General features: G+C 38.3%; 1 protein-coding gene across 1 annotated transcript in view; it reads right to left on the reverse strand.

Moving 5' to 3' along the window:
• Positions 1–1518: 1518 nt before the first annotated feature.
• Positions 1519–13372, reverse strand: part of LOC101850547 (transmembrane protein 198) — a 20061-nt gene continuing 8207 nt past the window's right edge. The window contains exons 2-5 of the mRNA XM_005094018.3: positions 9136–9518; positions 8010–8573; positions 7040–7170; positions 1519–5778 (exon numbers count right to left, since the gene is read on the reverse strand). Of these exons, the coding sequence (XP_005094075.1) occupies positions 5659–5778; positions 7040–7170; positions 8010–8573; positions 9136–9361 (1041 nt within the window). The 5' untranslated portion in view covers positions 9362–9518 and the 3' untranslated portion in view covers positions 1519–5658. The remainder of the gene's footprint in view (positions 5779–7039; positions 7171–8009; positions 8574–9135; positions 9519–13372) is intronic.

A 13372-nucleotide genomic window follows, 5' to 3' on the forward strand; every position in this document is an offset into this window, starting at 1 on the left:
AATGGAATGATGGGAGAGGTAGCAACAAGTCGGAAACATCCTTTACAGAAACACATCCTTTTCGCATACCTGAAAATAATACATAAACTCCCTGTTGGGACAAGTTAAGACGAAGAATATGATCCCTCTCCGACTTGCTGACCTCATCACAAAGAATGAAAACAGTTAACAATATAAGTTACATGGTTAGTGGGAATCACAAAAGCTAAGCTGACATGTTTTAGCCACAATGAGCATGGGGGTGCCAGCCAGTGAGTCACAACAACCCACTTTTAGAGACAATCAGCAGCAGAAATGTCAGAACTCTTGACAGCCTTCAATTCAATCATCATATACAAAAAGATTGCTAGTCTAAAAGAATGGAAGTATTATGTAATCCCTCCCCCACCCCCTTTTCAAAGAATTAAATATAAAAATAAAAATTAAGAAATGAATAGAAAATTGACAAAATTATCAGTGGACCATTTCATTTCACTAAAAGTATCCAGTGTTTTCTGACATGCCATGGCTTAATTTGCCAAAAAAAGATATCCTTATACTTATCCAACTTCGGGCACATCTCACAGTGATCAACTGTGAAATCATCACAGAAAACTTGACATCACCAACAGTAAGGCCTAACAAGTTGGACGGACAAGCTTCTTCTTCCCATGCCCCTAATATTTGGAACTGCCTCCCAAAAGAAATGCTTTTTACGTTATCAGAGAAAGTTCAAAATCACTAAGAATTCTTAAGGCACAATTATTCAATGTTGTCCTCTGCTAGTAATTTTTGTTTGTTAGAATGTTCGTGGATCAGAGAGTCAAGTGTGTGCGAGTATGCAAGTTGTTATATGGTCTCACAATGTCCATTTTTTGTCTTCTTTTTTGGTCACTTGGACCGAAAGATTAATTCTGCATTGTATGCCTTCTAGGTAGGGCTGGATCGTGAGCGCAAGCACGGAACTGAATCGTCACTCTTGCCTGCGGAAGGCAATTCGCGATTCACTTCAGCGGAACACAGAACAGTATCGCCAAACGATTCCCGATTCACTCCACTGTCGCTGTCACCACATTGTGGCTTGTTTATTAACCTACTGCTGAGTCGAGTGACGAGCGCAAGAACGGAACAGAACACTTAGTATGGCTCCCCTTATTTTACAAAAGATGGTATAGTCCAACCCCCCTATTAATACAAAATGAACAGGGTCCAACCAATAGACAGAAGGAATTTTATGGAGCCATTGTTTTAGCGAATCATGGGGTTGGGGGTGGGAGGGGTTTTGAATTTATGGGGGGTCACTAATTGAGGTCAGTAGATAGAGCAGCGCAACAAAGGGTGTGGGGCGGAGAGGATGGCGGAACAACAAGAGTGGGACTCGCGCTCGCCAAGTGGCATTGATATGACACTGTTCCGTTTCAGTCAGTGTTCCGCCGCAGTTCCACAAGCGCTCGCGTACTCGTGATTCTTTGGAGCCGACTGAATCGTGAATCGCCACTCTCAGATTTGGCGAGCAGGATCCAGCCCTACTTCTAAGGATCAGGCGCAACAAAAATTCACATTATTTTTACAATCATCTCTCTCTGTACTCTCACTTTCCGAGCTTCGGGCCTGCCCACTCTAGCATTATGTCCTCCCTTCTATTTCTCTGCCATCGTCAACTTTTCCGACTTATATTGTGCCTTGCAAAACTGTCTTGGCAAGTCACCCAAAGCGGCAGTATCACTTTAGCATTTTGGTTTCCATTTCTTCACTGTGGTCAGGTCTCCACTGAGGTAACTAGTGCGCCTGATTTGGTTTTTCAGTTTGTCATTTGTGAAATGGACCACTTGTAGGAGACGCCAAACCAAAAACAAAAACTTATCTTTTTAAAAACCTATAAGAAAGCCCCAAAGAGCTATAATATGTCCCTGAACAAATCTCATCAATTCTGACATAACTGCTGCTGAAAATAAACTAAAAAGTTGATATGTAATCTAAGCCACAACAGGAATGTCCGGGAAAAAACCACAGGTAGAAGTCTTTGAGTAAAACAATCATCTGCTACAAAAGTAGGAATTTCTTAAAGAGGTTCGTATGTACATTTTCATTACATGGGAATACAAAGAGAAAAGCATTTTCATCCATACTGAGTGAAGTGAGAAATCCACAATCATATGCCTGGTCAATCAGAAAAAAAAAAATAAAAAATTTAGTGAGGTCTCACACACACATTACAGCTTGGTTCAAACATTCATACTTTTAACAGCAGCAGGCAAAATGTACAAAACAGATCAGATGCTAGAAAATGAACTATAAAAGTGTGGCCTTCACTCACAAAAAGGCTATAATTAATTTGCAACCATAAACAACACCTTCCTAGAAAATGATACCCATGTCGTTACACACTTGAACAAAAACTAAATGAAAACAAGAAATGAAAAGGAAAGAAAAGAATGGTAAATGAAAAGGGGAATGCTAGGCTAGGGAAGAAATTCGTACATTTTACATAAGATTCCATCAACCTTAAAAAAACATCTGTATCAACCAGTTTTTACAATTAAAATACTACTAATAATAATAGATAGCATTTGTATAGCGCATATCCCCGCTCAACAGCAGGCTCTATGCGCTTTACACTATATTATTACCCCAGCAGACCATAGAACATTCCGAAACATTCTCAGCTTCTCGGGAAGCGAATGATGATGTTCTACAACTTGATGACATGACAATGCAGAGAAAATTGTGACAATTTAACAAACAATCTACATTCATGAAGGAAACGCTTACAATTTTAAGAAGATAAATATATATGAATATTGTACGTCACCCCCCCCCACCTAAAAAAAAAGGATGACCAGTCAAATCTATTATCTGCTCTGTTACCAAGTAGTCCCATAACTCTCCTTACAATAACAGTCATCACAAATTGTTTACAGAGAACCAATCAGGCTGTGCTTGCACAATAAATAAAATAAGAAAACCAACAACTGCTGTCTCACTCAGTCAAAACATACTTTTTCTTGCCATCATCTTTCTCGGCAAGTGTAAATACTTCTCTTCAAGCACATGTATAAAAAGCGTGAATGATTTTTTTCCATTTTCTCCATTAAAGAATGAAATAAAATCAATTAGCAAACCACAGTAAGTATCCAATATTCTGTACACATACACTCTAAAGTCAAGCTGCCTGAAAGAGTTTAGGCACATTCATACACTCACATGATTGCAAATGTTATACACCCCCATCAATAAGAATAATATTTAGATCATTTAAGAGGCAGGCAGCTTTAACCCAAGTTGTGGAGGAAGCATCCTGGTAGAAAGAAATACTTAAAATAAAATATCTTCCCCTCTTGCAAGGCAAACAACCAAACCACTGATGTTGGGATACACTCACATGAGTTTCAACATATATCTACTTCATTCCTGTTATCAAATACTTGACCAATTCGTACAACAAGCCAGGAAAATGGTAACAACATGGAGAAAGCATACATTTTTCACAGTATTGCTACAGCAGGCCTTTCATCAGCTAACCATCATCCAATGAGAATCCTGAAATGGACTCAATATCAGAAGATGAGGAAAACAACATGACAAACTCAATAGAACAATAAAAATTACAAATGAATATTGATCACAACAGCTGTGGGAACATAAGCTAGACTAACTAACGGCTCACTGTTACAGATTTGAAATACTGCATTTTGCACAAAATAATATTCCTTATTTCTACATAAACAAAAATATAAATACGCACATATATATATGAACAAACTAAGTATAATCGAAGCACAGGTTTCAAAATGAGTACAATACAGTTTTTGGACAAGTGCGAAGGAAAAAAAATGTATATATTTCAAAAACAAAACAAAGACAAAAAAAAAAGGAACAAAAAACAACCACACACTAGTATAACATTCATGAAAAAGAAAGTCTCACTGGAGGTAGTTAACACTATGTTCCCTGCTCTATATTCCAAGTAGTGTACGCAAGCCAAGGACAGGAATCAGAGTGTTAAAATCAAGACTTTCAGAAGTCAGCATCAGCATTTTTAAAAACCCGGAAATTTACAAAATCGGAAAATACTGTAAATGTCAATACACACTCACTGATACAAAAAAGTATCAAGAGTTGTTTCTGTGGGGGCTTAGTGAGATTCTGTTTTGGTCTAAAATGCGAAAAGAAGTAATGGTCTCAGAACACACAATAGAAGAATCACCAAGGACCTTCCGCCTCCCCCATGTCTTATCACCTATGATTGCAAATTAAATTTTATCCCTCTTCGACGCAAATTAGACAGTTTGGGGGGGGACTTCTAGTATGCTGCCTGTAAAGGCTAACCCCAGTAAATTGATGCAGATACTTAATAAAATTATAAAAGCCAGAAACAAGTAGTAACACAGCTACATTCAGACCTGCCATCAAAGCACAATTCAGGATCAGGTTACGATCATACCTTTGAAAATAGGAATATAACTCTGAATCTCAGAAAGGCAAAAACTAGAATACAGTAGTGTCCATCTAAACGCAAGGTGCTCAAGAGAGCTCTTTAGCCTGTGTTTACATGAACCTGTGCAAAAGGAGGAAGGGACACCTGTTTGAGTGAAAAGAAGCACATCAATACACTAATGGTCATTTTGTGCGGGGAAAAAGTAAGACAGACTGAAACAATAGATGGAAAGTAAAAAAGTAGGACCTGCCGGTGGCACCCTCCCACCATCTGCTACCGCCTTAATAGAATCATCTACTGTGCGCACTCATATATGACATATGCAGTTGTGAGAGCCGTAAAACTCTAACCAAACAAACAAACCGAATTATCTGCCACATGATCTTTAGATGTGGAAATCCAAAAGAAGTATCGAAACCCCCCCCCCAAAAAAAAACAACAAAAAACAAACAAACTGAGCTAATTAACCCACATGTAGGTAGTCTCACTTTAATCATTATATGTAAGCTTTGGAATTTTAAAACCTAAACACAAGCACACACAAAATGACTTGACAAACAAACACAGAAAAGACAAAAAATTGTATATGCAAGATCAAGTAAAAAAATGAACAAAAGCTTATCAAAATGACACGAAAACAAATAGTGTATTGGCTGAGTGAGACATAAAGACGCACTAAAAATAATCTCCCCTGACACAACAAAGTAATGCCAGCAACCAACTAATGGCCTCACGCACAAACCATCAAAGTCAGAAATTTTTATACTGGATAGTAACAAATGTACTACTGGTAAAAAAGGAAACAGATCCTACTCCCCAGAATCTCCGATAAGACCATGACAGAAAACACAATAAGCCTTTTCAAATTCACGAAAAATTTCGCAGCAACTCTAAGATATTTTCAAGCATTAATTTTCCCCAATTCACCAATTCATTAATTCTAAATGTGTGTCATCGCATGATATGTTTTGAGCGCCTGCCCGAGAGAAACATAATTACATGGACATGTGTATCTACCATGATAGTGTCAATAGGTGTAAAACATTTTTCCGTGACAGCAATATAAAGTTCTTCACATCTCTAAAAATTGTAACCTGCACATTAGCTTAGCCTTGGAGAAAGGAAAAATAGACAGCCATTCTTTACTCTTATATAAGATGGACAATTCTAGTGTTTGTCGGTTTGAGCCTGACATCATTATTCTGTTGGCGCTCAGCAGGAGGAGCAAAGCGGCCGAAAGATCACGAGACCTGTGTGAGTGTGGTGGTGGCTGTGCTCTCCTCCTCGTTGGGCTCCACGTTCAGGGCCGTCAGACTCTGCATGGCCGGCGAAAGTTTGTGCTGAATACTTTGGATGAAGTTCTGGGAACGTGAAAATGAGTAAAAATCACTTGACCCCATCACCAGTTTGCGTTCAAAAGTATGTGCTAAATACTTACAGTGAAGTTCTGAGAATGTGATACATATAAAATATTTTTAAAATTTCATTACTTTGCATTAAAAAACAATCCAAACAGCTCTGTGAGCAAGCTCAGATAACATTTAGAGAGACACTACAAGCTGTTACTTCAAACAGCAGTATGAAAATACCAAGCTGTGCATTTTGTGATGCTCAAAATGTTTTGACAATTCTTTATGTCATATCTCACAGTTTCAACAACTCCAGAGTTTCGTTCTTCTCTTTAACAATTTGTACCCGGCCAGGAGTCTCATTCCAATGATCCTGCAGAAATGAACACTGACGAACCACAGAACCTTGATTCGTTATGAGTATCACCAGGTGATTACAAGCTACAGTAGTGCCCGTTTAACAGTAACCCAGACAAGGGCAGCTTCCACCTTACAGCAATCTGAGCAGGTGTTAATGGAATTTTTCTTGTATAAAATATCCCCCTTGAACAGTAACATTTTCTGTTAACAGCAACCTTTATCGCTATAAATTGTTCGCCGAAAATTTTATTTTGAAGAACAAAAAAACTGTGAACTGGTCTATAATTTCAGTGTGTTTGTATCCTCTTCTTTATCCAACTGCCTGGACCAAAACTGCACTACGCTGAGTACAAGAGCTTAGTTCACACCCTTTTGCCCAGAGCTACCTTCCTGAAAAAATCTGAAGGGAAAAGTCTTGGCCACTGCGCATAACATCACCCCTAATGCTCAAACACTGCCTGTGTTCTCATTTTCTCACATAACATCACCACATACTGTGATTTGGTTTGTGTTTGTAGTGGGGGGAGGAGAGGGGAAAATGTTATCATAATCTATCTTTGCGCTCCCGCCTCCCCTCCCTCCTCTAGAAAAATTCAGTTAGCCTACCTCCACCAAACAGCAACCAATGAGTGTTTCACAGGGGGGGGTTACTGTTAGCGGAACACCACTGCTATTTTTTCATTTTTTTTACAATTGTTATGTAACTGGCTAGCAAGATATTACTAATAGGCAGGAAAATATGTCCAAGACTGGCAACATCAAATGAGATTTAATTAGGTTCTGTTTTGCTATCACTTTAATACGATAAAAGCAAACTAAATATAAGTCTCGGGAACACTTTTACTTCACACATCAGTCTTCCATCCACATTATAAATAATTGCAATCAGAACTGACATGATGAAAATCCTCACCTGTGATATCACATCTCCCTTGACTCTCCTCGCTTGGTACAGATGTCTATAGCGTGTCTGCTGAGATTCTCGCTTTTCTCGGGCTCTTGCATGCTGAAGATTTGCTCCTTGTTCAGTTCGGCTACGTAGGGCTGACAATATATAGATGAAAGATTTATTCAAAACACTCTCAGAATATGGCACACAGGCATTGATCATCTCTATTTAAAATCAAAGTAAGAACCATTCCAAGTTATCCAGACTTAACCACTGACAATCAGACTCCATGTACATAATATATTCTTTGTAAAAAAAAGTACCATTGGGAGCCAGGAGTCACTAGTGAGAAACAAATTACTGAGAAGTTATTTTACAGACCTCAAACAAAACATTGGTGGAATCGAAACTGCTTTTACGACCACCTTCACAAATGACCCTTGCATTTTTCTCTGTAAACTGACACTCTCCAACACAACCACAAATGCTATATTTAACCCACAGCCCCAAGAACCTGTCACAGATGATCATGCAAATCTCTCATCAACAGTTGAGAACGCTGTCAACAAATAAATTTTGAATCAGACATTTGTAAACAACCTACATGGGAATGTCCTTTAAACAAAGATCCGTAGTCCGATGTTCATAGACAAGCAACATCACATCTTCTACCACAATAAACAAACTCATTAAAATTCCAGCAAGTGCATTGTAATGAAGTAAACAATTATCCCCAAAGTTAAAAACATTTCTGTTTCAACAGGTGGGGACTACCGTATTATTTTGCTTCTGAACTTAGGCGTTTACAGATTTCCTTTCTTAATAACCAAATAAATTTTAGCTTTGGACAACTTGAAATTACAGATGACTTTATGAGACATAAATAATGAATAACAGACCAGGTAATTTCTTAAGTCCAGACCAATTTTATGAAAATACAGTAAGAAGTTGTCCAACAGGGGAATAGGAATGGAGTCAACCCCCTACCACTCACCAATTCTGTGGTCAATGCCCGACCCTGTGAACCTCCATTGAACCAAGACCCCAGCGAAGGTCAAGCACGGCCACAAGGCCAGCATGAGCCAGCTGTACCAGCATGGGCTAGCCGAGTGGTGGGCCAGAACTCGGTCCCAGAAGTAGCGGGACATCCTCGACAGTTCCACGAAATAATCCACACCCGCCAATGCCAGCGCTCCTCCCAGAACACCAGTACTCACAATTGTCACAACGCGCTGGAAGCGAAGCCCCACAACACCGAAAACCACACCAAGCACCACCAACACCGAGATGGGGATCCACTTGGTACTCGGGTGCACAAACTGTTCCACCAGGACTAGAATGAGGCCTCCGACGGCCACGCCCAGGTCAAAGCCTGTCAGAAAGAGGCCTGTGTGCGGGATGAGCATCGTGACTAGCCCAAGGACCACTCCTGCACCGACACCCACCCCTAGTGTGCCCCAAGGGGGAAGCACTGCATGCTCCTCGAGTATCATGTAAACCAAAACCGTGCCAAAGATGAAACCAGTCAGGAACATGATGGCCTTGAAGAAACGGTAACCTGTTAGAAATTTTTTAAATGAGAACATGTCAGAAGTGGCGTGACATATAATGAACAGTACCCTGTCAGAAATAATAACAATTTGAAATCATAGGTTGATATCAACACAGAAGCAGTGCATGTACATTTTCAAAAAGAATAGACTGTGAATAAAAATACTACCCAATTATTAATTCATACCTTTAATTTTCACTGGTCATAAGATATATCCTGTGTGTGACTTTTGAACACGCTTTGGAGACCTACACTGTACATTGCTCCACTTGGAAACAGAACAGTGGACATTGTCTCATTATGACTACCTAAACAAAGGAGACGAAGAAACAACAAAATTGCTAAATACCTATGCATATTTCAGAAATATAAACTATTAGAAACTTCAGTTCATTTAAAGAAAATAAATTTAACAAAGTTAAAACGTTCTTTCACTACATTATTTCATGCCATTGTGGGATGGCAGCTGTAGCACATGTCTATAATAACAATAATTTTTCTTTTACGTCTTTAATATTGCTTCATCTTTTCTCTGTTACCGCAGCAAGCATAGAGAAAAAGAACTTACCGAAAAATGTGTACAGAACACCAAACATGAAGCAGACCACAGCCATAATGCCGGCCATGATGCCATATTTCGTGCTGACATCACAACTCCCCGCGTCACCACGAGGAACCAGATGGGTCACATTGTAGGACGGCAAATTAGGTTCCGACGGGAACCAGATGTTAGGAGGGGTGGTCACTGAGGTTCCATTAGCGTCCTCGGTAAAATTGCCAGTGTCCAGCGACATCGTGTCGCATACCTTTTCCTCAAAGTGGCAGAAAAATTTCTGGGATTGTTGTTCACGGAAAGCAACAGAGTTTAGATCCGATGACTTTCATCTTTCAGAATAGTGGGACCTCTTCATTGGGAAGTCAGCAACTTCATTGGTGTACTACCTCCTGACCCTGCATGCACAAAAAACAAAACATATATAATGTATCTTTTAAAATGATCTGACAAGGATGGATAAATTACTGAGATGGAAAGCATTTAACACGAGGATGTAATATGCAAAAATACAGAAGACCTTTTTTCAAACATAGTAAGTGACACTGTATGACAACCACTTCGATAAAAGTAATCTTTAAAAAAAAGGGGGGAGGGGGGGTGGGGACCTCATCTCAGAATAGTAGGGTAATGTTTAGAGGGGAAAAAAAATAAAAATTCAACTCTTCAAAGGAAAAAAGAAAAGGAAAGCAGCCCTTCAACACCATCAGAGTAGGCAACTTCCTATTTCATGACCACCAGCAAGTCAAATGGCCTCCAGTGCATGTATATCAAATTTAGGTAAAATCATACATAAGTCTGTTCTTTACACAGATTTTTACACCAGTTTTTTTCACAAACCTTGGCATACACATTCAACAATTTGAATGAGAAAGCTGGAGACACTATAGTCTAACAATCTTTTTAACAAAGTAAACAATCCCATGCAAGATAGCAATAGTCAGAACACACAAGAGACACTCCTATGAATTTCAACACAGCAAAATGTGGACTCATCCCTAATTTACAAGCAGCCAACACTTCAAACCTTTCCCTCTCCCTTCCTGTATTTACCTGTCCTGTTTCAGCTATGAAGAATCACTTCCTCCACAAAAAAAAAGAAACAGAAAAAAGCACAACAAAAATCTATACTGAAAAAAAAATTTGAAAACAGAGCTTGACAACAAAATCAATTTGCTGTTTTTAAAACTGAATAAAATCCGTCAATACCGCTGAGAACACAAGAGGGAAAAATGAATCTACACACCAAAAGTTTAGTATGAAGTCTTCATGATAATAGAATTGATATTGACAGAAGAACAGAAATTTGCGAGCTCTCATCACTATCTGTACCTAGTAGAGAAGAATACCCAGCAGTACCTTTCATATTCTCATTCACAGATCCCTTCACTATCCGATTTACTGTTTCGGTAGACTTTAATTTATATACCAAGACCAGCACTAACTAGTCAAATTTAATCTGAGAATATTCTTTGTCTATTCCTTCTTCAACATAAACAAGGCTTGAGCCGTTGGTTGCGTGTATTCAAAATATTAATTCACAACGCCCCCATTCACAGAGGCACATTATATCAAAACGAGGTCAAAGAATTTACTCCCTGCCTCTGTGACATTTATTTGTGACACAGCTTTGGCTTTGCGTCTGCTGTCACAGCTGTAGCCACACAATAACTCCCACCAACACACACACAGCCCTTGCATAAATACAAATACATTTTTATACTTTCCGTTTCTCAGGAAGCCAAAAAGATATTTTGCATGGCCAAACCTTGTTTCAATAAAATTTGTATAGCCACATTTAATGCATTTAACTTTCACATTTATCATATTATTTTTAAAACTTTGTTTTCTTTTATAGAGATAGTTTTGCAACATGACCGCAAGCAAAAAGTGTAAAATGGCAAGTGTCTGTATCTTGATAAATATAAAAAGAACAAACAAAAACAACCCAATTCAACTTCAGAGAGTTTTAGTTTAAATCAGAGAAGCACATATGATATTATCTTAACATCATGGCAGTGTTGAAATGCCTTTTAAAAAGTAATTTAGATACAGAAATCAGAGACCACTGAAAGATGCACAACCAAAGAGTCGTTCACCATCAAACTACCTGCTTCATAATTTACCACATAAAAAAGTGAGATTACTATTGCTGGGTAAGTACTTCAACTGTAGAAGTATGCAAGTACAAGGCTCTACAAAGTGGTGACTGTGCCCAATAGAAAATGGAGCTCAACTCAGAATAAAACTTTAGTAAGTGTTTGAAAAAGTTGCAAGCCTGATCTTTGGTTGAATGGCCAGATCCAGTAATGGGGGAAAAACAATCAAGGAAGTCTGAACATGTGTCATTTACAGTTTCTGTATTAACACTTTGCCATCACAAGGCTCATATAATATAGTAAAAACCCTTGCCATCAAAAGGCAAAGGCATTTTGGTGGGGAAAATCCAAAGAAACTGGGTGGTAAACATCGATGAGATGTGGCGGAAAAGTGTTAAAAAAAAAGAGATTAAGTCTAAAATCTTTCACAGCTCTCTGTCTTTTCCTGAAAGTTTCAACTCTATTGTCTTTTATTAAAAATATATAATAAATACAAAAATGCTGGTTCTAACAGGAGGAAAAACAATTACTCCTGTTATCCTCTTTTTCCTGTACAAGTGTTACAACAAAATGATATATTATTATATATATTATATATACGAATCTATCAAACCAGTACAAAGTACGCAGACTGATCAAAGCACACCTTTTATTTCTTTATCACAGACTAGACTAATCCATAGCTCCTCTCAATATGCCAAACAAGAGGCTCACCTATTACCCCCTCACGAGGAAAATATCCCCAAACTAGCTTCTTTTACCCATGAGAGAACACTTAGCCCCAAGAGAAGCTCTAATCTTTAATATCTGATAAACACCTGCAAGGTATTCAAAACTTGTGTCAACCTTACCACACGCTTACAGCATATTGTGATGTTGCCCACTCTCTTTGTCCCTCACTAACAGTGTATCAGAATTTATAGAGACAGACCTCCACAAAAAAAAAGCTCATTTAATGCTGGGAAAAGAAAGACAAACAGACAAAACCAACAGAAGGATTATAAAGAATTCAGACTTGCCAATAGAACCCTACAACCGGCCACGCTTCCAAAGAGCATATCAGGACCAGTAATAATCATTAAACAAAACACATAACATGGCAAACGAACACACTTCACACAAAATAAACAATATCCGCTGCTATATTCTCAAAACACAGACAGACACTTCATGAATGTCTGTCTATCCTTCAACCTTGAAACTTCTCAAGTACGAGTTTGATTTTTGCTTTATATCCCTTCAAAACCTCAAGCACTCTCAGCTCAGTGCTAGGAGATTATGAACTACTGATAACACAGAAGCACAAAGCCATTTTATCAGTGGAAAGTTCTAATGCACAGCAAGGACAGGCAACACAAACTACCTTTCAAATAAGGCTGATCAACAAAATATACCTAAATGGGGTTTTAATACACTTCGAATGAGCTTTTTTCAGCGTTTGAATAAGAGATTCTGAGAAAATGATTTCAAATTTAAACTTTTATCATCAGAATGGCCTTGGAAAGAGAGAACCAATATGACCCTAACCTCAAACTCAGTACAATCTCTCACTTAAAGATGTGTAAAGAGACAAGTATGTCCATGAAACTAACTTTATGCCATAAAGCACTGCAGCACTGCAAGTAAATAATAGTAAACAAGTGATCTCCTGGAAAGCAATTAATATAAGTCAACTTAAAAATAATATACATTTGTATAGCTTTTATAGAAGCAGAATTTCATTCATAGCCTTTCTAATATAACCAATCCAACTACCACAGACCATAAGAATATTGAAACAGAGCAATAAACTAAGTACTCTCAATATTTTTAGAGCACATTAATCCCTGCATTTTGTGCAAGCTTAAAAAGGCTGCACTGGCACATTTTGGAACATTTCCAATACAGTTCAGATTACTTGAAAAAAGGACTGCATTTAATGAGTCAAGCTTTATCAAAGTAAATCATTAATATACCCTATTCAAACACTCTAGATGGGAGACAATGACATAGGCGGTTGGACGATGTGTGGGTGGGGTGGGGTCCATAATATTATCTACTAATGAGAAGCTTGTGATGCAAATACAGCAAACAGGAGGCACTCCAGATTAATCACCACATATTACTGAAGTACAGTAAGTTCCTCTTTGGGTGGTTGAAACGAGAGAGAGAGA

This window comes from Aplysia californica, unplaced genomic scaffold (genome assembly GCF_000002075.1).
Source record: "Aplysia californica isolate F4 #8 unplaced genomic scaffold, AplCal3.0 scaffold00074, whole genome shotgun sequence".
Lineage (NCBI taxonomy): Eukaryota > Metazoa > Mollusca > Gastropoda > Aplysiida > Aplysiidae > Aplysia > Aplysia californica.